Raw genomic sequence first — 24,625 nt, 5'->3', positions numbered from 1 at the left:
CATCTATAGGAGATAGGCTCTTCTGAGAATTGTAGGTCAAATTAATTCCTAAGCTGCGTTGGCCTATGGATACATCGAAATCAACTAAACGTCCATGACGAATCACTCCACCTCGACATCCTTCTCGGTGTTATGGATTCTGAAGTAAATCAACGGAAACAATAGGAACACACCACCCAAGATGATTCCAAAATACGACCCGAACATGGTCGTGTACGGCAGTAGATGAATGTCCTGGCCGAAGGCCACTGCGCTGCCCGTAGCCCCAAAGACCTTGAAGAAGCCCGTGAGCGTGGCCACCATGCGTGGATCGTTGGAAAAGCAGCCAATGAGCCAGTAAGCAAGCGCATTGTCCAAGCCATCTTGGAAGCCATAGAAAAACTCCAGCGTAATCAGCTTGGATGCCAGGCCTCCGCCTTGCACGTCAAGAGCGTCTATCACCTTGTCACGGTTGGACAGTTTCATGGCGAAATAGCCGCACGTATTAATCGCCACTATGAACACAGTTAGAATGGCCCAGCCAATAAAGGCCCGTTGGCGCCGCCGCCAGATTCTTAGGTCCAGAAAGCAGCCAAAGATGATGGATGCCGACACTTGAGCGAGGCCGATCAAGAAGCCGTCCAGTGCCCGCGTGCGGACATCAAAAAAGTACACCTCAAAGTCGCTGCCCTGATAGGCTCCATAGTAGAGCGATCCAAATGAGAACGGCATGAACATGAGAATCCAAGGGTCCCTCTTGAGGGTAAACCAGATGTTTTTAAACTCGTGTAAAATCGGTCGGCTCTCGAGCTGGACCTTGGTGCCGTCCGTTCGAACCATGTGTTGTGGGTCAATGATGAGAAGTCCCGGGACGACTGAAAGCGCCATCAAGATTGTCAGTACCGCATACGTGCCGTTGCTGATGCTGCCTCTCTGAGCATTGTGAAAGTTCAGCCCCAACGGAATACATCCACCCACCGTGATGCCCATGTAGAAAATGGCAAACAGAATCGAAATGAATCGGCCCTTCTGTTCCTCGGTCGAGTAGGTAAGCATCACTACCGAGCACGAAGTCCATAGCAGCGCGGCTCCAACGCCGCAGGCCGCACCGCCAAACAAGACGAAGCCCTTGTTGTGTGTATTGTTATAGCACCAGAACGATGCCCCATACAGTGCGTAGCCAATGCCCCCGAGAGAAACACACTTTTTAGGCCCAAAGTACGTGATGATTGGTCCCGAAAGCAGAGCAACGCCTGCAAACATGCTGTATAGGATGATGTTCGCATCATCTGCGATAATTGGATTCACCTGACCAGCTCCCCCTAGTCAAACGTCAGCATGTGAAGTGTGGTCCTTACTACCTTCCACTTACCAAGTCCGGCGAGTACACCAAAAAATCCGACCGCCAAAAACGTGGTAAGTCCTGCTAGGCAGACCTGCGTATATGGACTCCGGTAGTTAGGGATTCGCAACGACCCCAGCTTGTACGGCTGAGGCACTGGAAACCGTTCCTGCTCCTGGCCACTCGCTTCCGAGTCGCGGTCGTTCTCATTGTCCTTGGTTCTTATAATCTCCGAGGCCCTGTCTGTGCTCTCCGGCCCAGCAGTCGTCGTCGTCATTGAGACCGTTGTGCTTCTGTTTTATCGCGTTAATCCGTTGTCCGTGCTTGGCCCTTGCCTGGTTATTACCGTAGTGATCCCAGGTTTAACCCCGCCCATGGTAACGCTCCCTTATTATGAATTTATATTCTTTGATAGCCAATTTCCTAAAAACCTTAATCATAACGCTTTGATGCTGCTATCTAAGACTAGACATCTTGCGTGGGATTGAGTGGGATCGTCTGCCCACTTTGCGGGGTAAAATCTGGGGTGCACTTGTCGTAACCCAATCATAACTAAGTCTAACTGGGCAGCTCTATCTCCATCCCACCTACCTTATCATTGATACGCCGAGATGCCCATTTCGTGGATTGCTCTTAAGAACACTGTCTTGGGCCGAGTGAACGAGGCAATAAGTTCCCGAACTCAGCACTGCTGGGATCATACGCAATGACTACTCTAGGTCTTACTTCTCTGAGGTATTCTAGATGGTAACGAATGCCGTTTGATAAATGTTCAAATTTATGAGTCTGGAATAACTCTATCCATGAATCCTCTGTCTTGACCGTCTGCCACAGGGCCAAAGTATCGATACCTCAAGCCCCCTGTCATTTGTCCTAAGACCTGACGGAGCTGGACGGGTCGGCCGACATACATGAAACGCGGGCAGGCGGAGGAAGGGAAGGTTTGAAAGTAGTTGGGCTAGGAGGATAACGAGGGGTACATTGTCGGAAGGATCATACGAATACGGTGATAGAACCGGATATATGGATTTTTCTTCCGTTTTAGTTCCTATCCCATCAGCGAATCCCTAGTTATAAATTGGGAGAACAACATTTGCTTGTTTCATCGACGCCTATTTTCCTCTACCTGTTGATCTTGATTCAGAGTGTGCAGGGATGGTGGTGGTACTTGGCCAATCGATTTCAACATTCGCTCCAAGTCACAATTCAGAGTGTAGCTGGTGAAGCAGCAGATTCTGCCCTCGGTTGTTGGGCCGTCTGTTTTTGACCTCAGCTTCTAGAAAACAACACAGACTGATACCGTTCTTATCATCGGTTAGTTCTTTCTAGGGACCCGCAAGCCACGAAAGCCACGATCGAGCTTACTTAATTCTGTTCATAGGGATGGTCCAATTGCAGGATTTCCCACCTTGGATTCGTCATGATGTACAAGGTTGGTGCCGTGAACCCACCAAAACGGATATGCAGCTACGAGGGATGATCTTTTACTAACACACAGCCAAGGCTTTGAACCCGGAAGTGGTCTTTCTTGGCCCACTGACTGTATAGTTTGGGTAATATGCACGAACGTCGATTGACCTGAGGTTTGTCCAACGCGCGTTCTCAGCCATGTCCTTTCTTTTTGTGCCCGCCGGTGAAGGCAAGAAAGATACTGCATTGATGTGAATTTCGAGTCTTCTTATGGCTTTTTATTCCACTACTTTTCCGTTATCTTCATGTTTTCACCGGAAAAGTCTATCATTTCAGCATAATAGTTTTATCTTGTCTTCTGCTCTCGCTATTTGCTATGCCCGAAGTCGTGGGTTTTGTCATCACATTTAACTCTACTGGAAACTCAAAATCCGTCAACAGACTTTTGATCCGCTTATACTGGAGCCTCGGGTTTGATATCTCAACCGACTACTACGAGCATGTACCCGATACCGGGGTCGTGCGTGAGTATTGTGTAAACATCATTGGTTGGGACATATTTGGTACCGGCTGCATGAGACAAAATATTTATAACTGAAAGAGAGGTATTGAATGCAACCTATCCACCAGCCTCAATTTAGGCAATTATGAATTGAATTAGTGAGGCTCTGGCCAAAGCAGATCCTTCTTAGCCCCATTGTCCAGGCAGCCTCGACTAAAATAAAGCGGGGCCAAAGACCGCCCTTCTGCAAATTGCACTCTTCACTCAAGAACTCCATAAATAGAAGGCAATACCAGATGCCTGTACACAAAAGGTCCGGTGATTCTAACCCAAAGAAGAATTAAGCTACCAAGAATCCACGAAGAGAGGAGACCAGCAAAGGAACTCCATTATCTTCAATTCCAGATCCGCCATGCCGCCTCAACCAGCACAACCAATTAGGGAATACACCTGGTACCGTGAGGCCCGGGTAATGGAAACCTTACGAGAAGGATACGACGTAAACAAGCACGCACACCGAAACCCCCAACAAAACACAGGGAGATGGTTCTTCGACGACCCACGAGTACGCCAATGGCGCGACAGTGCCAATTCCAGCATCGTCTGGCTAACAGGCCAACACGGTCGGGGCAAATCCCAACTCACCAAATCCCTGGTCAAGCGCGGCGGAGCCTGGTGGCAGGAAATCGAAAGCCCTGTTGCTCCACACACGACTGTCTGCTACTATTTCTTCCGGGCTGGCGATCCGCGCCGAATGACAGCGTATCCTGCGTGCGCAGGGCTGCTGCATCAGCTGTTTGGCTACACGCCATCTGGGTTGATTCACAAGGCTTCGCCGCGGTGGTGGGCGCAGACTATCTGTGATCCCTGGGATCTCTTTGAGGAATGTGCCGCTGACAACCAGGTTGGGCAGTGGGCGTGTCTCTTGGATGGAGTGGACGAAATGGAGCCCGAGGAGCGGAGGGTCTTGCTCGGCGAATTCTGTCGTGTTTTTCGCGCTCTGTCTCGTCGTTCGCAAGAGGAACCACGGTCCAAGTTCAAGGTTCTTATTACCAGTGGTCCGTTGCAAGGCGAGATGATGGAGGATCTGAAGAGGCTACGTGCTGCTGCAGGAGCGGATGAGACGGTCTTGTTTGATGCCGATGAGAAAGTTGGAGAGATTGCAGACGAAATGAAACCCTATATCGAGAAAACGGCCAAGTCCTTTCCTGAAGATCAGCAACCGCGCGTCACCAGGATGTTGAATGAGAATCCCAACCGCTGTTGGCTATGGACGTATACGGCCACCAATTTGCTTTTTACGTTTGCCAATCCAAAGCGAGACGAGCTGCCATTCCCTTCAAGCGAATTTGACAACATGCCGCGGGATGTCGGGGGCGTTTACGACAAAGCTCTCAATATAGCATCCGCCATATATGGCGCCAGACGAGTCGAGTATCTGCTGCATATTATACTTGCTGCTAAACGGCCTCTTTCCAATAAGGAGGTGCTACTGGCTTTGGAATTTGCAGAGTCAGACCCCGTCACAGCAGCTTCCTCGTCGACAGGACACACTTACGACGAACTCACGGAGACCCGTCCGGAATGGGCCAACATGGTCGATGACCTGCATGGAATCATACTTGATATGAGGCCCATGCTATCGGATTTCGTAAATCAGTCCGCCAGGCAGTACCTGATCAAGTCAGACGATAACTCGCCATCAATTGGATCGTCTTGGAAAGGCCGCGTGGACATCCGCGACGCACACGCAACGCTCTCTCGTATCACCCTATCCTTCCTCCTAACACTAAAGGTGCCGCCCTCAGACCTGCCGGGGGAATGGATCGAATACAACGACAATGTCAGAAGAATGAACTTGGTTAAGAAAAATATGGCATTCCTGATCTACTCAGCCACCCAATGGCCGTACCACTACGATTCACAACCCGAGCCAGTCGCCAAAGCAACCATCGAGTCAGCCCGGACTCTCTGCTGCAAAGATGGACCCGAGATAAACAGCTGGCTGTACCTCCACAAAGCTCCTCGCTGTGTCCAGCCAGGCGTCATCACTGCGCTGTGTGTAGGTGCTCTTCCCCTGGCTCGAGAGATGCTGGAGCAGCCGCAGGATAGCAGCAAACACCACGACTCTTTGCATCATTTGCCCAGCGTTCCAGTATCAAGTTGTTGTGCGCTGGATATAGCCATAAGGAATGGTTATACTGAGATAGGGCGGCTTCTTATCGACAGGGGATGGACAATGCATGCCAGTGCCTGCTGTGAGAATTTGGTTTACTGGGCGGCTTGCGATGGAAATGCAGAGGCTGTGAACATGCTGCTTGACCATGGGTGGGATATAAACGTCAATTCCCACGGCGAGTGCAGTCCTTTGCATGGAGCTTGTTCCAAAGGACATCGCGAGATTGTGCAGATTCTCCTAGACCGAGGCGCAAAACTCCACATCGGCCTGAAAGTTGCAGGAAATCCCTTGGAAGCGGCGGCTGGTAATGGACATTATGAGGTTGTGCAGATACTGTTGGACCATGGGATCCATTTCCGAATCTATGGCATTGGAGCGCTGTGGAGTGCGAGTAGAGACGGCCATGTGGAGATCGTCCGCGTGCTCTTGGCAAAGGGGTTGACACCCAATGTTTCCCTAAGCCCGCGGTCTGGGACGGCGTTGAATGTAGCTGCACGTCGTGGACACAGTGAGACGGTTCGCTTGCTAGTAGATCATGGAGCGAGGGTGACCGAAGATGACATCAAGGCGGCTCTTGAAAAAGGGTTTGACGACATAGCAAAATTGCTTACGGGTCCATATGCCGCCTCATTGCTGGATGACGACTTGCCGGTCTCAATGGAAGACGAAATAGAAGGATAGATGCCGGTGCTATAGTGAATCAACAGCTATTGGGGCCTCCAATTTAGTTGGAATGGCTGCCGACGTTGTGGAGGGAGAGATGAAATGCACAGTGGATGAGAAATGTTTAAATGAAATTCATCAAGTTGTCATGGTCGTAGTCATACATAAATATTGTCATGAAAAATCGCCATCATGCGGAGTTTCGGTCCGATGGCAACACCGCTTCAAGCAAAAGGATCAGCCTCTCGCCGCTTTCTAGCAGCCAGGACCACTCCAGAGGCTCCATATTACGGCTAGTCTGGTTGCGCCGGATCTCTTCCTGCGCCTTATCTGCTCGGGCCTGAATCCCCTGCATCAGTGCTTCTCTGAGAGACGGACTCAACGACAGTGTGTTGTCATTGGCTAGTAGAATGATCATTGACTCAAGCAAAATGGATATCTTGGCATTGTCGGCGGCACTGGCTGTGGCGGCGCCGAACGGTAGAAAGCATTGCTCAAGCTTGGCCTGGGTGAGATACAGCTCCTCAGAACCCGGGGCAGCGCTCTCGACCATTTCCCACATGAGCTTTTCGCAGAGAGTGCTTTGCGTTGCTGGACAAAAGCCCGGGAGAATATATGGGCTCACGATGGCTTGGAATATCGGTAGCGGAAGAGGGCGAATATTCTCCACGAACAAGTGATAGAGGTCGTCCAGAGAAATGAAATCATTTGGAAGTTGGTCAGATACAAATGATAAGATATTAAGGAGCCGTTGGCGCAGAGCGAGCGAGTTGTGTCCGCCTAGATTAGACACGCTGAGGTGTTGAGTGCGAGCGACTTGTTCTGCATCTCCAGTGCTCTCTGCGGCATTCGTATCACCCGACGGATCCGCTGCGTTCCTAGTCCCTCGCCTAGTGCGCTTCGACCGCCGGGTTTTGGATGAGGGCGATGGGGGCCGAGAAGGGTCTTTGTTCGTATCTGTGGCAGTGTTCTCTTCGTCCGTGGCGTCACCACGCGACAAGTAATCTCCATATTCATCTTGATCAATGTTGACCTCGACCTCCCTCTTCTTGGTATTCTTCGCGGCCTTGTCGCGCTTGAGCAGCTTCAGCTCCTTGCTAAACACTTCCCGAAACTCGCTCGTGGAAGATGGGCCGCCATCCGCAAAGATAGATCTCAGGATACGACGGTTCCGCCCAAACCCCGGGGTGCCTGTCACTATGTATTGGAAAATGAGGCTCTCCCGTAAAACGGCTCGACCGTCTTCCATCTTCAAGCCTCCTTTTCCCTTCCCTTGGACTTGGCCAGGGGCAACATCATCCTGGGACTTCTTCTTTTCAATTTGTTGCTCTGTAAATATCTTCATCCGCTCGTCCCAGTCATCACTGATCACCTCACACATATACTGCAGCCAGACCTGCCACCGTTCCCATCTCTCAGGGTGCAGCACGGAGCAATTAAAGGCCCAACCGACCGCATGCCAAAAATCGGTAGCACGAGACCACAAGGATGCAGACTGACCCAAATCGAGATTCAGGGGCTTGGTATCATCGCTTGCCAGCTCGGTGGAAGTATGGGTATCGTCCGCGGCACGTCGCCGGCCTCCATGACGCGAGGTTTCAAAATGTGTGAAGGAAAATGCAATGCCAAATTTAGCCTCCCGAGGCCCTATTAGGGTGTTTGTCAGGCGGAGAAGGCGTAGCGCTACATTCGCAGCTTCTTTTTCTTCTGCGGATCTGGCGCGCGTCGTGGTCGATGGGTGAACGAGGAAGGTGGCTGCGACTGCGAGATGTTGTGGGCATGGAGATATCACTTTCCCCGAGGTAATAGTTCCAGAAGTGAGAGTGGTTAGCAGGAGGTTCAGTGCTTGGGTGTCTGGCGTTCGCGATTGGAAGATGTTAGCAACGCGACTTTGTTCTCGTGGGGGTGGGGTACACGAACAGAGCTTCTCCTCGAAAAAAATGCCTGTATGCTGAACCAATTCAAACGGGAGTGGCTCGAGCGCGCGACACGAGCTCTCGTCCGCGGTGCCCATGGCCGGCTCAGGGGAGGGAAGTGGAAGTGGAGGAAGAAGCTGGACTGGATATGGAAACTCTTATCGATAAGAGCGCGGCTGTATCTTGGCACGTGATGCATACAAACAAATAACGACAACGCCCAAACCCTAATTACTCTTGAATGGGATAGAATGCTGTCAGTCACATTTCTGATGGAAAAACCGGCTATATCACCGCCTTTTGTGTTGTTGGCGCTTGCAGGGTTGTTAAATGCAGGATATGCAACCTATCACACGCTAACTACCCAGGCGGTCTACGGCTGCGTTCAGCTGAGCCCGTGGTTTATAATGATACCTTTCACCAGAAAGACATTGTGACAATCATAGATAACTAAATATGGTAGCTCATGGCAATGAGCAGGGTCTGACTCTGCTCTATCCACTTCCTGGCGAGACCGAGTCTCAGACCCTATCAACAGTCAAGTGAGCTGTCGCCTATTCACTGACAAAGTCCCGTTCTAACAGACGTTTCCTTGAAAGCATTATCTTCATTCACGGTCTTGGTGGTGGCCCATAAAAGATGCGTTGGAAGTAAAGGCTATGCTCGGAAAAGCATATATGATGAACCGCCAGGATGACAAGGCAATACAGCTATTAGAGCACGTGGCCACATTGCAAGAGAAAATACTCGTTGAGGGGCACCCTAGCCTACCATTATCAAAGGGTGCACGCGCAGCGCTATATGAAACCAATTGTCAGCTTTACAAGGCACTTCAGCTGCTGGAGCATATGGTTACAGTGGAAAAGAGAATTGCTGAGCTGAAGGGCACCCTGGTCTAGTACGATCCCAGCAAGCACTCGCAGACGTATATCGGAGATTGGAGATGAGCAGCTCAAAATAACAATGGATGGAGCACTTGCTGTACACTACTCTGGCAAATGGCAGGTTTCTATATTTTCTGTAACTTAAGATATATACTGAGACATGTGTTCTAGACACGTTCATCTCTATTTTTAGCTTCGGGCCTACGTGGTCCGAAGTGGTTATGTATACCCCGACGTTATACTAAGTAACAACTAGCAAAAGCACTCTATCTTGGAAACAAGGCAAGGTCTGTTACCAGTTCAGTTCTACTCACTGTGTACAAGCTCCGTCTCAATAGACGCACTGGGCCAAGACGAGAGGGTAAGGTCCGATCTCGCGCGATGATGCAATGGGACCCGCTCGGGAAAGAAGCCAAGACCCAAAACCACAAAGATAGGCAGAAGCCAAGTAATACAGGGCTGACAGTACCAGCCATAGACTGGAAGCTACAGAGTAAAAGGGCAGCTACTGGGTAGAACACCCGAAAGAGCGAGTAGGAGAATAAGAAATGCAAGGCTTGAATATTGAGAGATCTAGACAGGGAGCGGATGGACAGAACCAAAGGACCGTGTCCTTTGAGGGTGTCACTGTCACGCGTCCATTATTGCTGCGACTCCACTGGTTTCACAATGCAAGGGGCTTTTTTTTGGTTCCCTCGGTCTTGCGGAGACAAGGATAAAAGGAAAGCCGAACGCGCTCAAGGAACAAAGAAACCGAGAGACACCAACGTGGAGGGCCAGTTCAAAAAAAAGAAACAAATTGACACAATGAAGGTTACAACAACAACTATGACTCCTCCGGTATGTCGGAAAAAAAGCCTATACGCAACCGATGAGACTGCAAGCCAGCATGTTAGCAAATTGTAAGTCATTCGGACAGAAAAGAAAGAGCACGCACGAAAGGTAGTTTCGGGATCACGACGCCCAGCGTGGCTAGGAAGTTGATGGTGAAGTAGGTGAGGTCGTAGTGGGTGTAGTGGGTGCTGAGGAGGAAGAGGACGATGGGCACGCAGAGCAAGAACTTCTTGGCCGGCGTGTACTGGTCGCCATTATCGATCTGCTCCCACATATTGAGATTATCGTAGGCCCCGGCGTTGAACTCGAAGGGGATGCCCCGCACCCAGTGGAACATGAGAAATGAGCCGAACATGTAGCTGATGTTGGTGAGGGTCCACGAGGTCTCCTGGGAGACACCGGGCATGATATCGTAGAAGATCTTGAGGGCGGCGATGAGGACGAAGTGGATGGTCCAGGCACCTGTACAAAAGTCCGGGTTAGCATTCGGTCTTTTTTCCGTGGTGCTTTGCCGGATGGCCAGGTCTTTCAGCTCAACCGGTGCGGCGCATCACTCACCCTTGGCATTCACCCAATTCGCGTTCAGGTTGGGCAAGGCGGCTTGGTCACTGGTGTGTTCGATGGACTCGGGAGGTTCCTGGTAGATGATACTGCTGGAGCGTCGCCGCCGGCCCTGCTTGGATTGGGACATGCTGGAGTTCGGGCTCAACCGCTGCTGGCCAGTGCCAACCTCCGGAGGGAAGGAGATGGCACGGGGAACCAGCAGGGAAGACACCTTGGTGGAATTGTCGGAAGCCAGCGTGACTGGTTTTGGGAGGAGGGATATTGGGGGGGAAGGAAGAGGTCGGGGGGAAGGAGAGGAAAAGGAGCGTGGGGATGATGAGGTTGGCTGGCTGACTGACGGAGAGGAGGCCGAGAGCCGGGGCGGTCACGGTAGGCTGGGAGGGTCTGGCCGAGACAGGGCCCAACAAATATGATATTATTAGAACTGGAGCAGGAAAGAAGGAGATTACTTATCTCCTGGACACGATGCAGGAGAAACAAGATGCTGATGAAGAATGAGGATGAACGATGCCCAAAGCACGTGCTCTAGGAGTCGGACGGTGTCCGATTCCACAGTATGAATACGGTTATAGTGACATCTTAATTCTATCTAATTGTCTAGATAGGTTTCAAGGCTTTTATTTAGTGTTTTGTATTTAGATATTTATTTATTTACCAGGATTGCGACCCTAGGTAGCATTTCCAGCACTTTTGCCGTCATGGCCTGCGTGCCGCCCCGTAAAATTTATCTGTCGCTGGGGAATCTCCGCGGTTCTTCTCTTCTTCTCCCATTACGCACCCCACCACCGCCGCCGATGCCCGACCTGTCCGACGAAGACGCTGACTCGCGAACAGCCGCGGTCGGCGTGCAGCGTTCCCGCTCGAACCCCCAGTCTGCGGTCTCATCGCGCCACGGATCGGACGACAGCCTCCGTCCCTCCAAGAAGCGGCGCAGAAACGGCCGTGAGGGAGACCGCGAGGTAGCCGACTTTGTTCCTCGGGGTGCGGCCTTCAGTGCCAATTCCCTGGCAGTCGATCCCGACAGCACGTCCAGCTCCGGATCTAGCTCGGACTCGAGCGATGACGACGACGGAGACTCGGATGCCCCAGCACCTGCAAACCCCCATGCTGGAAATACGGCTCCGGCTATTAGCTGGAACCAGGGGAGGAAAAGCGCGGTGCGGACAACCTTGGGCAAGCGGACGGCTCAGCCGGGCAATGACAAGAGTGCATCGGCGGATCAATTCAATACAGTGAATGGCGCATACTGGGGCACTCGCAGTGCGTCTGTTTCGTCAGCCGAGAAAGACACAGAGATGAAAGACCAACCCCAGAAAAATGGCGAGCTAGAAGACGGCGAGATCGATCCTGATAGCGATTCCGCGGACTCGGTGTCCTCGGACCCGGAAGCTGATGATTCCATCATGCTGAACACCGAGCCACTAGACTCCGCAGACGGGGCCACAGATTCCCTTCAACCTCTAGTTCTCGGTCGAGGCCATCCCAATGGAAAGCCCTCTGCGCCGGCGCTGGGTATCGAATCCACGCACGCAGCACCTCGGTCAAAGGAAGAAGCGTTCCAGCTCCTTTCGCGCAAGTATCCTACTGTGCCGACTACTCTGATGGACTTGGACAAGGCGGACCTGGAGCTCCACGCCAAGTATCTGTTTTTCGATCGGGACATTCACGATATCGATCTGAACTTGCCAATCACCTGTATCGAGTGTCTGCGAGAGGGCCATCTGGCCGAGGTGTGTCCCACCAAAGAGGTAGGAATTTCCTGTCCCCATATGCGCAAGAGCAATATACTGACAAGTGATAAGTGTGTCCATTGTGGTGTCTGGAACCAGCACCAAAGCACATCATGTCCCACATGGCGCAGATGCCAACGATGTCGCGAACGCGGCCACGACGAAAATCAGTGCTCGTCCGCCCTGAAAAGCTCCGCCGCAGAGGTTCCCTGTGATCTGTGCGGCTCGTCTGCCCATCTGGAACAGCAGTGCGATTACCTATGGAAGTATCCCTCCCTTGACCTCTCCTCCAACGCCGTCTCGGTCTCCCTCTCCTGCGCCCACTGCGCCAGCTCGAAACACCTCATTGGCGACTGCCCATCTCTCTCCCGACCAATTACGACATCCTCATTTACTCTCGCGGGCATCGACCCCAACTCAATCACCAATCTCAATTCCCACCCTGTCCCGCGCAGTGGTCCTGTCGGCAGGGTCCCGCGCGGCATGGGACCCCGTGGACGCGGCGGCGGTGGCCGTCCACGATCTCCGTCTCCAGACAGCGACGACGACATGTTCCGCTCAGATCGACGCCCGCCGCCTGCTGGGCCGCGCGGAAGAGGTCGCGGAAATATTCGTATTGGAAACGTTGGTTTCAATAATCGCAACTTTGGCGGCGGTGGTCCTCCGCCCAGAGGGGGAGGTCGTGGTCGTGGGCCTCCACGCGGGGGTGGTGGTGGCAGAGGACGGAGAGGGAAATGATAGATTCCGTTGGAGTTGATTCATTGACCAGACAAGGCGTCTTGAATTAGCAATTGTAAATTATCATCGGGACTCTAGCTTGCGTGTGTCTACGCACTGTACAATACCTCTTTCATGATTCCATGACCCCAAAAGAAAAAGACTTGCAATACACCACTGATCAGGTTTAAATCATCCAATAAATGTAGCAATATACAGTTTTGTTCAGTTCTATACACCCGATCCAATCTCAGCAGCATCTATTTTATTGCACTCCATGCACATCCCTTCCTTCACACCCACAAATCCCCGTTCAAGGATATCAACCAGATCATCCAGTCGACTGATACAGAGATCCGTATGCGCATGTTCTTGCAGGTGCACGTTGCGGTCATTTAGCAGCAACACCGTTGCCGCACCGGCAGTGTGACCGGCCGTCATATCATCGATGCTGTCTCCAACCTACATACCACGAAGTAAGTAGTCAGTTAGCTGCGTCTAGCCTGTCTGGAATTGGGAGGAGGAAGTGATAGAAACCGAGATACTCACCATAATCAGATTCTCAGCTCGATTTGAAAGACCCCATCCCTGGGCGATGTGTAGAATACCCGCCGGGTCAGGCTTGGGGATGATATCAGGGGTATCGCGAGTGATGATCGGGAGGAAGATATGACTCGGGAGGTGGCTTTGGATCAAATGCATCACAGGTGCTCTAAGGTAATTGTCAGTTGATATTCGCCGATAGTCACATATCTTGAATAAATTCATACTCGAAATTCCGGGTGCACAGCGCCCGCTTCAGTCCACGCGACTGTAGATATTCCATTAGCCGCACGAGACCGGGCTGAGGCTGCTGCTCTAGCATGGCGCGCCGCTCGACGGCTTGAATCTTTGCGACGGCTGCGGCGCGCTCTTCTGTTGTCGGGATATCGCGGATGTGTTGGAGGATGTCGATTGAGCGGTCGATGCCCAGGGCGGATCTAGATGTGGGTTAGTAAGATGCTTTTTGGGTGTGCATGTGGGATCATTCAGACCCTTGTTATGGCAGCGGAGGAATTGTATAGACTTACCTCATTTCCGCAAACATGTGATGCTGTGGAAGGCTTTATTATGTCAGTCCAGCGTTCTTCTAGTGATAGATATAGAGAAGTATAGATATAGCGGATTAACCACTACCAATCAAGAGGTGGCAACTAGTCGACCACCAATGGCGAACCCAGCGTCTGGTTCCCAGCGCGATGATGCAAAACAATCTCCAAGAGAAAGACTTACCACAAAGTACCATCTACATCAAACACGATCCCCTTCAGCGGCGGCGCATCGGATGCCCGGGCGGGATCGAGGGGCGCGAATCTCCGAGGGCGGAGATGAGAGCATTCCGCTGCCGAGGCCATGATAGATGCGGGGATGGATCTTAGGGGTGAAAGAGACGGTCGCATGAATGAAGACCTAGGTGAATATATAGGCAGATAGACGCAGGGTTGTGGTCGACACTTAGGCGTCCCGCGTTGAGGAAGTCGGATGAAGTTGAGGTAAAGTAAGTCAAGTGGAGTTCGCGCCTTCCTCGTTTGGGCAGTTTAGTGTCGGTTATCTACTTCTACTCGACCACAACTGTTTCTCCTTCTCTCTCGCTCACACTCCAAAATGGCAGACCGGCCGCTCCATTTCCTTCCCGACTCGGTCACCGTAACCCTCTCCGAATCCATCTCCCTCATCGGGACCCTCCTATACCTCCATCTCCTGCGCGGCCTATCATACCTCGCCCAGCAAATCGGCGACTACACACAGTCAGAACAACCGTTCAAAAGGTCTATCATCCACACAGAGAACAAGATCATTAAACTCTGTCTAGAAATCGTCCCAGCGTCAGCCTGCCGTGCCGTCCTCGTGGCTACAGGCCAACTGCACGAGGATTACCCCGGTCCAGTTATCCCAGTCAGCAATGGAAGCCGCTTTTCTAGCAATAATACCATATTCCTGCAACCTCTATCCAGTGCACCATCCAGCGTCTCACACAGCAGTACTCGCCTGCCGCAGTGCTATCCCGACTCAGCGGCTGAGCGCTCCATTTCAGCAGAGAACAATCACACTTTCCGCCTCGATCCCAGTACTCCTCCGCCTCCCTCGCAGAGCGGAGACGGAGAACAGCTAAAGAACGGTTCTTTTTACGTCACCGTCCAGGAATATATTTCTTCGCCTTGCCTGTCAAGACCTTCTGTCATGGTCACCCCGCCAACTCACCAGCAGAGAGAAGCAGACATGTATTGGCCGATTCCGCTCCCGCCACCCCCAAGCATGGCTTCGATCCTGCAACAAGCCGAAGGCGGCGACTGCGAGTGCGGACCCGTCTTCCATCTCTTCTCAGACGACGATCCGGAAACACCGCCGCCGCGCGAGTCCCCCGGCTCGTCACTGCGCACGTTCCACAGTGACCCCGGCCGTCCGTCGATGTCGTCGTGGGTTAGTGCGAGTGACAACTCGTCAATGTTGCAGGTGAAGCGCTCGTCGAAGTATCGCTCGGTGGATAGCTATCCGGGCAAGTTCCCTGTTAGTGAGACGGGGGATTTGGCGGCGCCGTATTCTGTTCGAGGGAGGGGAGTTACTTCTGTGCGGCCGTTTTCTGATATGTAGCGTTAGGTGGTTCTTTGAGGGAGTTGGTGGGATGGTATGGTTATTCGCTGTGTTGTGGATCATTGGTGGATGAGGGAAGGTGTTACTTTATAGACTAGGCGTGGTGTTGAAGAGCTATGCTTTACTCATGATGGGAATTGTGGATACACTCTTTTTAAGGTTTAGATGCATTGACCAGGTAGAGTAATTAGTGCTTCGTAGATCAGCACCTTGCGCTGGAGCCCACTATCGACAACTTCGGATGTCCTATCTACAACAACAAAGTCTGTACCGAACAAGTAACATCAGGTCTTCTCAAATATGTCACCGACGAAGAAAGATAGACACCAGACGAGATACATAACATAGATCACCCGCTCATCCCCATGCCTATTAACAGAAAAGTAAAATAGCACAAGAAGATTTTTGCCCTCAGAAAAAGGGACGGCAAGACGGCAAGGCAAGGGCTAAAACACGAAGATGTACGGTCATCACTGTCATAAGAAACCAAAAATCGCTAGATGGATAGATAGAAAGCAAGAGGGAGAAAAGCACTCCAGGGTATTATCAATCGCACTAAGTTGTGTCTTCAATAGTCGTCCTCGTAATCGATCTGCGTCGGACTGCCTCGGTAGCGCGTGCGCTTGATATTGCTCGGGCTGTAAGTGCCACTGGAGTTCAAGGGCCGAGGACCCGTTGGTTTGCGGGCTGGGGGTGTTGTTTGCTGGGAAGCGGGGCGCATGGCGGAGCTCTGATGGGATGGATGTTAGTCTTGAATACCGTGAAGGTGGATCGATGAAGTGGCATGGCGAGGAATACATACCCGTGATGTAATACGGTCTCCTCCATAAGCACCTGTCTCGTCCTCCCGGACCTTGGGCGGTCTTTCAGGGATGAGAGGTCCTTCATCCTTGACCTTTGGTGGTCGGGGCGGGCCTGTGGCGCGAGAGCTCGTCTCGGAATGGCCCGTATCCGAAATGGGGGAAAGTCGACTGCCGCCGCTGACACCACTGTAGCGCTTCTGGTTGGGGTGGACTGCGGCCAGGATGGGGTTTGATCCTGCCCACTGGTCGGAGGTCGGGGACACGGGAGACCCGTATGTTTGAGCTTGGGACTCCAAGTGCGTCTGGAATCGGCCGGTGGGGCCCTGCCGCGGTTGAGGATGCTGGAGATCAAGGCTTCCTCGGTGCGCACGATACTTGGGAGCCTCGGAGACCTGGGATGGCACCAACGGCGATGGCGGACGGTTCTCCTGCTGCAGGTTGTCGTCCAATGTGTATGTGGACCTGATGCGGTCGTCGCCACGAGGATCGTAATGGTCAGCCTTATAGGCGTCGTCGGCGAGATCAGACCCAGAGCGAGACACCTCCGAGTAGGGACGCTCCTTTCGGCCAGGCTGCATGCTGCTCCGGAAGTTGTCGCTAAAGGTTGAAGCAGTGGTCTTGGACCAGCGAGAGATTTTGGGGAAGATCGACGAGCTGTTCGACTTGTGCTTCCGTGACTTGTCAGCTGCTTGGGGAGTTGTCTCAGTGCTTCGAACACCAGAGGCCACTGGCTTGCGAGGAGGTGTGGCAAGTGCCAGTGGCAAAGATCCAGCTCTCTCATGACGAGCTGGTTCCTGTACAGGAAGATGCTCAGTCATGTAGACGTCGTCGTCATCAAGCTCAACATCCTCGTCGTCCGCCTGATGAACAGGACTAACCCGGTCCGAGTCTCTGCGCTGTCCATTGGCTGGTCGAGGGGTATTGGGCAAATAGGCAGCGGGGCTTTTTGTTGGAGTTGTCGCGCCAGGACCGGTGGGCTCATAGTAGTCCTGGTCAAGACCTGCCAAGCCAGCAGCACCATTGCGAGGGCTCAGGCCTTGCTCTGCCCGCAGCATCTCGACCTCCTCCAGTAGCTGTTCGAGCATCCCCTCAATCTTGGTCAAGTCATTGCCCGACTTGAGACTCAGTCCTTTGAGCGCACGCTTGAAGACATTCTTGCGCTTCGACTGCGCATCTTCGCCATCTTCCATGTTGAGCCCACGGGGCCTGGACCCACTGGGAGGCAAAGGCCGAGGTCCACCGAGTGCCTTTTGAGTACGTTCGTGTTGCTTGTCGCTGGATTCCATGATGAGATCATCCTGCTGAGCAATGAATTTCTTCATCTGCTCAAAGGAAGTGCGCATTTCCGCTGCACTTCGGACCAGAGTGACAAGGATTTCGGTGTCCCTGGCATTGCGCTGCGCGTCACGAACGGTGAGCTGGAAGAGTGTGTTAGCACTTTCAAAACAATGAAGCGGGAAAAGTCAACTTACATGGTCCATAAGAGCAACGATGTCCTGAGACTGGATTCTCTCGATGCCACGGCCGGTTGCGCTATCATAAAGAGGCAAGCCAACACCATGGGAGAAACCGCTCAGGTGTCTCTGGTGACCGGGCACAAAAGGATCATCTGCTGAAGCAGGGCTGTCAAATGCGTCCATACCCGCAGCATCCAGGCCGCCAACGCCTCTAGTGCCTTGCTTGGGAGTGCCAATGCTTGGAGACATAGGATTGGCAGCCGACACATAGCCCTCGTCCTTAGCTCCCGGTGGCGTACCAAACAACTGTCGAGCTGCAGCACGGTCATCTGGCCCATAAACATCATCGTCACCAAAAATGTCCCTGGCGGTCTGGTAGTATTCCGCATCGAGTCCTCGCTGCTGTTCGGAGCTCAGCTTCTTGAGTCCAGTGGCCTGGGCAGCAGCAGATTCGTAGTAAGGAACTCGATCGGGTGACCGAGAGTCGTACGCCCAGTGGTCTCTGCTTCCCTGGGTGGCGCCGCCAATGGGTCCCTGGATGATTGAGGGGTTGGTGTTGATTTCAGACTCGGAGTCTAGGCTGCGAGCTCCATCTCCAACTGGACTCTCCATTCCACGGGCAGCAAGAGCTGCACCGGCTGCACCGGCACCAAGGAGAGCTGCCTCATCAAGTTCTTCGATAGATTGGGTAACACTTTGCGGGGGTGAGGTGGCTCCAATACGTCGTGGGAAGGAAGTATCATCGGGACTGGAAGCATCCTGGCGTTGCTTCAGAGGACTGCTACGATATCCCTCGCTGGCTGGCTTCTCCGGGCTGCGACTGACTCCTCGCTCTACCAGGTCGCTCTGCGAACGATTGCCAGATTGGGTCGATTGCGATTCCAGGACGGAAGGGTCCATCAAGGAGGCAACGGCTGATTCGATTCCCACCGGATGAACAAACTCAGGGTTGGCTGCGGCACCGTCGGCGACATGTTGGCCCTCTTTGATCTTGTCAAGATAGTTAACGTCGCTGTCGGCGTCTGTGAGCATCGAGTGTCTGGCGTCATCGTCAGGGCCGTACATGTCATCTTCCGAAGCTCGGCGTGATCGTTCAAAAGGGAATGCAGGGCCCGCCTGTCCATCTTTCTGCGTGGAACGCGCCAGGTTGGTACTGGGTGCCGAAGAAAGGGAGCCGATGGAAAGCCGGGGCTCAATATCTCGCGGGCCTTCGTAGCCAGCCTGCTTCTCGTACTGAGCTTGATGATGCGTAGCATGCGTCTCTGTCTGGTCACTAGCAACACTCTGGATTGGGCTCAAAGCTCGGCCAGCGCCCTCGTCAAAATATTTGCCCTCTGGCGTGTGATCTCCCGGCTGGGCAGCATCGAGGAGGTTGGCCGCCGCGGCTGCAGCAATGGCCCAGTCATCAGCGTCAGTGCCGGGGGACCCGCTCTTCGCAGGCAAGTCACGGTCAGAGCCACTGTGTGTCGAGATGTGGTGAGACGACTGGTTGTTGTGGCGCATACCCAGAGTATTGAGAGGTGCCCGGGTCGGAGTGCGGGATTTCGGAGACACTGAAAGCTGTCTTGGCGAACCTCGAAGGACCTCCTCCACCTGTGATTTCTTCTTCCGAGGAGTAGGGCTTTCAGTACGCTGGGAGAGGAGGGAGTCGCGGGTCAATTCCGAATCGATCTCGCTGCGCATCGGCATGGGAGGCACTTTGTGTTTCTGGAAGACGAGCTCGGTCTCGTTGAAGCTTCCACTACTCTTCCGAGAACCACTCTTCTTCCTCCGGCGTTCCTTCTTGTCGAGACTGGATTTGGAGTCGTGATGGTTCAATGCAGCTGCCGTCAGGGCCGTACCCACGAGCCCAGCAGCATGAGCATCACGAAGACCTTTGCTCCGCTGTCGTCGAATTTTGTCGCTCTCGGTGAGCTCGGGCCGATTGGCCATCTTCAGAAATGCCGGATCGGAAGTCTCGCTGCTTTTGCTCGACTTGCGATCCTTGCTTCGGGTAGAGTCGCCCGCGAGGATGATGCCTTCGTCTTTGCTGTCCCTGTTCAAGACAACCTTGGGTTTCATGACATCTGGTGCGCTCGCATGTTTGGAGAGGCGTCGGCCCAACTCATCTCTGGAACTGGTAGACGAATAGGATGTTGTCATATCGCGGTCAAACTTGGACTTATTCGACATGACCTTCTGATCTTTTTTGAGCTCCTTGAGCTCGGGCAGAATCAATCTTCGGATTGCATCCTCGACCGTTTCGAGCAGCTTCGGGTTGTTGATGGAGGACTTGGAGGCACCGGATCGAATCGAGTACTGGTCAGATCTGCGGTTTGAGGAGACCGCAGATGTGCTCAAAAGGCTCGACTCAACACTGGGGACGACGTCTTCATCCTTGTGTGCATGGCGTCGTCGACGGGATGGCTTCGATTCGGCTTCCAAGTAATCCTTGCTGCCGCTCTTGGTTCGGTGCTTGCCGCTGGAGGCCTCTTGAGGCGATCCGCTGAGCTTTTCTGCTGCGAGGTGCGCAATTCGCTCCGTGCTCAGGCTGCGGCTTCTTTGTCGAGATGGCGTCTTTAGGAATCCCTTGTCTTCGCGGGCCGAGCCTCTCTCGAGGCTCTGGCTGCGTTTCCGCCGCGGACCGGCCGACGAGGTGCCTTCCACCATGCTGTCTGGAGGCATGGACGAAACGTCAGATGCGACAGGCATGTATCTGGTGTCACGCGAAACAGTGGAAAGCTCGCTTCCCTGGTCTCGATTGTTGACAAATTCGATCTCGACTGGCGGACGCCGAGGGGAGGACTGATCGCCCTCTTCCACAGCAGAATTGGAGGAGCTGACGCTCTGGTCATCCGCCTCGGACAGCTTCTTCTGCTTGGACGATGGCGTCAGCGAGATGCGCCGCGTGTATGACGGTTTGCGACTGGAGCCGGACTCGGTGATCTGGATGTGCTCTCGTCGGTCCTTGGACTTCCTAGCGGATGAGGGTGTGACCCGAACTCGCACACTGGGACGGGAGACCACGGCGCCTGATCCTTTGCCGCCCTCGAAGTACTCGATCAGCAGAGAGGTCTGCGAGTCCCGGTGCGAACGAGACAGCTTGGAGTCGTCGCGGTCCCGATGGCGACGAGTGGAGACCGTAACTGGGCTGCCGTCGTCTGGGATAGAGTACGACGTCTTGTCTGTGCGGCGAGAAAGGTCAGTTGCTAGATCTGTGCCCTCAGCGCTGTCGCCGGTATCGATAATGGATTCCGTGGGAGCGGGTAGGATCGGTTTGCGGGTGTCGACCCCCATGATGGAGACGGCGTCTTCAGGCCCGCAATCGCATGCTCTGTTGCAGCCGATAGAGGAGGGGGATGCAGGAGGGCTGGTCCCGGACTGATGTGTAATCGTGCTTGTCGACACGAGGTGTGTGGTGTTGGGGGAGGAGGGAGGGAGAAGACGGGTTGAGAGGATTCCCGGGGGATATTGGTATTTGACAGGAGTTGAGGCGTACCAGCGCAAGCACCTGAATGGTGTAGAGAAGAGATGAAAATGGCAGATAGGGGAGAGGCGAGAGGGAAAAGCAACGTCGGTCTGGGAGGGGACGAACGAGCAGGTGCGCCGATCCCTCACATTCAATGAGACCAGACGATTGGGCTGGGGCTGGGGGGGGGGAAGGAGGGAAGAAAGAAAGAAAAGAGACGCGAGGGATAGAGAGACAGAGAGAGAAGGAGGGATGGATGAATGCATGAAAGCTCTCAAGAGGGACAAACTACGACCCAGCCTCCAGGCAGGGAAAAGAAGATGGCTGGATGCGCTGGCACCCGAGGTACCGGGTAGGTCACTGGGGGCGGGGCCCACCCTACAAAGAGTACCTGAACAGTACTTGTGATAGTAAACAAACGGGATCTGCTGCGGTTCCGTGGTTCGCTGGCCGTCGTTTAGGTCTTCTCACTCCGTCCTATTTGGCTCTGCCACTATGTATGATACACTCCCACGATACCTCCACAGACACAGCCCGTCACACCGCATCTCCCCCGTCCGACCCGCACCAACCAAGAACCGGTTCGTCACGGTCGCCCTGACGACGCCGAGATCCATCATTGGCCCCAGCGTCTGCCAACTCATCACATTGAAGATTTGGGGCTGGAACGTGTCACGTGGGAGATATCCTCGTGTCCACATGGTTTTATTCTACGAAGTATGCATGGAGGCAGGAATGTACATATCCATCGGGCACGGATAACCACAGAGGTTGTACAGACTTCATTATATTCAAGTATCCACGGAACGCCACAAAGAAAATGCTTTTGGAGACTCAATCGTCATGCTTCCGCTTGAACTTCAGCCCCTTGTTGTTCGGCTGGCTGCCGTACGTGCGCCGACCCTGCTGCTGCTGCTTCTTGTCCCGGCTCAGGCCAGCACCCAGCTGGATGTCGATCCGCGGCGGCGTAGAGAATCCAAAGCCCTTGGCCACCTTGACCAAGTCCAGCTTGTGCACATCGAACACCGACCGCAGCGAGTGCGAGGCGTACGCCTGGAGGTACGACCGGTATCCTTCCTTGGCCGACTAGATGGAGTGGATTAGTATTGAAAATAGCCAAGACAAATCAAAACGTACCTTGTTGAGATAGTAGTTCTGCCCGATCAGCTTCTCCAGTTGAGACTGCACGTTGACAATCTTCGACGCCGGGAACTCAAACTCGACGACGGGCACGCGGGCTTCCTTCAGGTGCTTCAGGAACCCAACCTCCGATGGCTGCAGGAACATCAGGCTGCGGCCCTTGCCGTCGGCACCGCGGGCGGTTCGTCCGACACGGTGGATGTAGTCACGGGGATCATCGGGGGGATCGAACTGGATGATCCAGTCGACGGCGGGAATCTATCATCAGGAAATGAGCAGGGGTTCAAAAACAGAAAGGGGGAAGCGGGAAACGAACATCCAAGCCACGAGCGGCGACGTCGGTACAAATCAGAGTGCCTTGTTTGGCGTTGCAGAATTCGAAAAAGGTGTTGGTGCGCTTCTGCTGCTTCTGTTTCCCGTGCAACTCCAGGACGGGCAGGTCGATGTAGTTCAGGAGCTCGGCGTGGTACTTGACACAGTTGCAGCTCGAGAAGAATACAATGATCTTCTTCTTCAAATTACGCTTGAGGAAGGAAAACAGGAGCAAAAAGCGCTTGTCGGCCTCGCAGACCACGTATCCTTGCTCCAAGCCTTCCACGGTGCTGTGTTCCTTGCGGTGGTCGACGTTGATGTACAGCGGACCGGGTCGCAGGGATATCCGTGCCAGATCCTCGACCTTGGTGGTCTGAGTGGCAGAGAACAGCATGGTCTGGCGTTCCTCCGACGGTAGAATCTTCACGATCTGTCGCATCTCATCCTCGAATCCGACCTCCAGAATCCGATCCGCCTCATCGATAACCAGGGTCTTGAGGTTCTTGAACACGAATCCCTGTGTGTTTTGCAGGTGATCAAGAAGACGGCCGGGCGTGGCAATGATAAGGTTGACACCCTTGACCAACTTGTCCGCCTCAGCCCGTCGGTTGGCACCCCCGATGACAATTCCATACGTTTGCGAGTGGTGCGCCATGAGTTCTCGGGCGACTCCAAAGATCTGTAGCGCCAGTTCACGGGTAGGAGACACGACAATGACACCAGTACCATTCCGAGGCTTGAATCGTAGTGCGCTCAGCATCTCCACGGCAGGAATCAAGAACGACAGCGTCTTTCCAGAGCCCGTCTTGGCAGCACCAAGAACATCCCGGCCTGCCAGCAGTGGAGGAATGGTACGCTGCTGGATCTCGGTCATCGTCTCAAAGCCCATATCGTTGATCGCCTGCATGGTCTTCTCCGAGAGATTCAGCTCCGTGAACTTCTGCAGCTCGGCGCCCGTCTGGGGAAGGGTAACGTCGTCCATGGCAGGAAGATCCGTAGCAGCGCCATTTCCGTTCGCTGAAACCTCCTCCTCCTCTTCCTCCTCCTCATCGGCGTGCTCGTCTGCGTCGCTTTCGTCGTCACTTGGCGATTGGCTCACTTTGCGCTTCTTAGTCGACTTGTCAACCGCAGTCTTTGTAGCAGGTGCAGTAGCTTTCTTCACCGTTGCGGGCGAGCGTGCATCTGTCTCGGTCGCCGGCTTCGGGGCATTGTCTGTCGCCGGTTTTACGGCGTGCTTTCTCTTCCGCTTCTTGGAGATCGACTGTGCGTCGACAGGGCCGGCCATTGTGGAATTTGGTCCGGCAATGGGGTAGTATGATTGAGCGAACCAGGTGATAATGCAAAAGGTCGGGTGTGTGGAGGAAATAGCCTCGCTCGAGTCAATCACGAGTCAAAAGTCCAGGCGGAACAACTTTTTTTTTTCGCTGGCAAAACTCCACATCACGTGCTGATAGGACGATTGTATGTGGTGCCTGATTTTGGGGGTGTCAAATCTGGGACTTTTACGATGTATTAAATTAGGGTATACATCAAAGTATGATCGCGATTAAACGGAGATTCGGTGGTTCTCATTTTATACCATTGTTTACACTCAGGAGTCCCCTATTCTGTAGTAAACGGTTTCCAACACAAAAATTCGTCTGCCTGATCCACCCTATACAATGGAACGTTGGATGAAGAGGTCCAAAGCACCGGTGTTGAAAACTATTACTGAAGGTGTTTATATGGATGAAATGGTTTATCCTTGGTGGGGTTAAACATGCTGATTTTGGGTCGCAACAATACATATATATCTTAGCAATGTGGATATGTATACCGCTCACTTACCACGCTCACATCCACTTTACAATACAAACCAATCAGCCTGCATAGGACACAGAGTAGTCAACAAGTCATTGATTTGGAAATTGACCCTCATTAAGAACATCCTATATCCAACATGGGAGGGGCAAGTTGGGGAGATCGCAGAGAGAAAGCTTCATGCTGTCGACACTACTACTCTATGAGGTGGGGCGGTGTCCACCCAGAAAACAATCCTCCTTAAGACAATAAATGCCGAATTAGGCATTCCCCTCCAGAGATCTATTTTGCTCAGCCACAGATGTTCTTCTAGG

At 53.2% G+C, this 24,625-nt stretch overlaps 9 protein-coding genes across 9 annotated transcripts; 3 read left to right on the top strand and 6 right to left on the bottom strand.

Moving 5' to 3' along the window:
* Positions 1 to 102: 102 nt before the first annotated feature.
* On the bottom strand, positions 103 to 1,598 carry N7474_006594 (uncharacterized protein; the record flags this gene model as incomplete). Its single annotated transcript, XM_057198004.1, has 2 exons — positions 103 to 1,301; positions 1,352 to 1,598. 2 exons carry the CDS (start codon positions 1,596 to 1,598, stop codon positions 103 to 105), a joined length of 1,446 nt encoding a protein of 481 aa, XP_057051444.1.
* A 2,047-nt stretch (positions 1,599 to 3,645) lies between these two features.
* On the top strand, positions 3,646 to 6,093 carry N7474_006593 (ankyrin repeat domain-containing protein; the record flags this gene model as incomplete). Its single annotated transcript, XM_057198003.1, has 1 exon — positions 3,646 to 6,093. The coding sequence occupies one exon, from the start codon at positions 3,646 to 3,648 to the stop codon at positions 6,091 to 6,093; it is 2,448 nt and encodes an 815-aa protein (XP_057051443.1).
* A 172-nt stretch (positions 6,094 to 6,265) lies between these two features.
* N7474_006592 (uncharacterized protein) lies at positions 6,266 to 8,089 on the bottom strand (the record flags this gene model as incomplete). Its single annotated transcript, XM_057198002.1, has 1 exon — positions 6,266 to 8,089. The coding sequence occupies one exon, from the start codon at positions 8,087 to 8,089 to the stop codon at positions 6,266 to 6,268; it is 1,824 nt and encodes a 607-aa protein (XP_057051442.1).
* Positions 8,090 to 9,782: 1,693 nt separating this feature from the next.
* N7474_006591 (ORMDL family protein) lies at positions 9,783 to 10,400 on the bottom strand (the record flags this gene model as incomplete). Its single annotated transcript, XM_057198001.1, has 2 exons — positions 9,783 to 10,171; positions 10,268 to 10,400. The coding sequence occupies 2 exons, from the start codon at positions 10,398 to 10,400 to the stop codon at positions 9,783 to 9,785; spliced, it is 522 nt and encodes a 173-aa protein (XP_057051441.1).
* A 667-nt stretch (positions 10,401 to 11,067) lies between these two features.
* On the top strand, positions 11,068 to 12,741 carry N7474_006590 (zinc knuckle domain protein; the record flags this gene model as incomplete). Its single annotated transcript, XM_057198000.1, has 1 exon — positions 11,068 to 12,741. The coding sequence occupies one exon, from the start codon at positions 11,068 to 11,070 to the stop codon at positions 12,739 to 12,741; it is 1,674 nt and encodes a 557-aa protein (XP_057051440.1).
* Positions 12,742 to 12,951: 210 nt separating this feature from the next.
* N7474_006589 (putative haloacid dehalogenase-like hydrolase) lies at positions 12,952 to 14,114 on the bottom strand (the record flags this gene model as incomplete). The annotated part of the gene is made up of 5 exons (XM_057197999.1): positions 12,952 to 13,182; positions 13,270 to 13,432; positions 13,491 to 13,700; positions 13,791 to 13,823; positions 13,993 to 14,114. 5 exons carry the CDS (start codon positions 14,112 to 14,114, stop codon positions 12,952 to 12,954), a joined length of 759 nt encoding a protein of 252 aa, XP_057051439.1.
* Positions 14,115 to 14,364: 250 nt separating this feature from the next.
* N7474_006588 (uncharacterized protein) lies at positions 14,365 to 15,351 on the top strand (the record flags this gene model as incomplete). The annotated part of the gene is made up of 1 exon (XM_057197998.1): positions 14,365 to 15,351. One exon carries the CDS (start codon positions 14,365 to 14,367, stop codon positions 15,349 to 15,351), a length of 987 nt encoding a protein of 328 aa, XP_057051438.1.
* Positions 15,352 to 15,919: 568 nt separating this feature from the next.
* On the bottom strand, positions 15,920 to 20,887 carry N7474_006587 (uncharacterized protein; the record flags this gene model as incomplete). Its single annotated transcript, XM_057197997.1, has 3 exons — positions 15,920 to 16,081; positions 16,154 to 17,572; positions 17,627 to 20,887. The coding sequence occupies 3 exons, from the start codon at positions 20,885 to 20,887 to the stop codon at positions 15,920 to 15,922; spliced, it is 4,842 nt and encodes a 1,613-aa protein (XP_057051437.1).
* Positions 20,888 to 21,893: 1,006 nt separating this feature from the next.
* has1 (ATP-dependent RNA helicase HAS1) lies at positions 21,894 to 23,796 on the bottom strand (the record flags this gene model as incomplete). The annotated part of the gene is made up of 3 exons (XM_057197996.1): positions 21,894 to 22,145; positions 22,197 to 22,457; positions 22,516 to 23,796. 3 exons carry the CDS (start codon positions 23,794 to 23,796, stop codon positions 21,894 to 21,896), a joined length of 1,794 nt encoding a protein of 597 aa, XP_057051436.1.
* Between the last annotated feature and the right edge of the window lie 829 nt (positions 23,797 to 24,625).

The sequence above is a fragment of the Penicillium riverlandense genome, assembly GCF_028828495.1.
Source record: "Penicillium riverlandense strain IBT 135883 chromosome Unknown utg000006l_segment0_segment0, whole genome shotgun sequence".
Taxonomy (NCBI): Eukaryota; Fungi; Ascomycota; class Eurotiomycetes; order Eurotiales; family Aspergillaceae; genus Penicillium; species Penicillium riverlandense.
The sequence above is the reverse complement of the archived record's forward strand: the minus strand, read 5'-3'. Positions and strand labels throughout refer to the sequence as shown.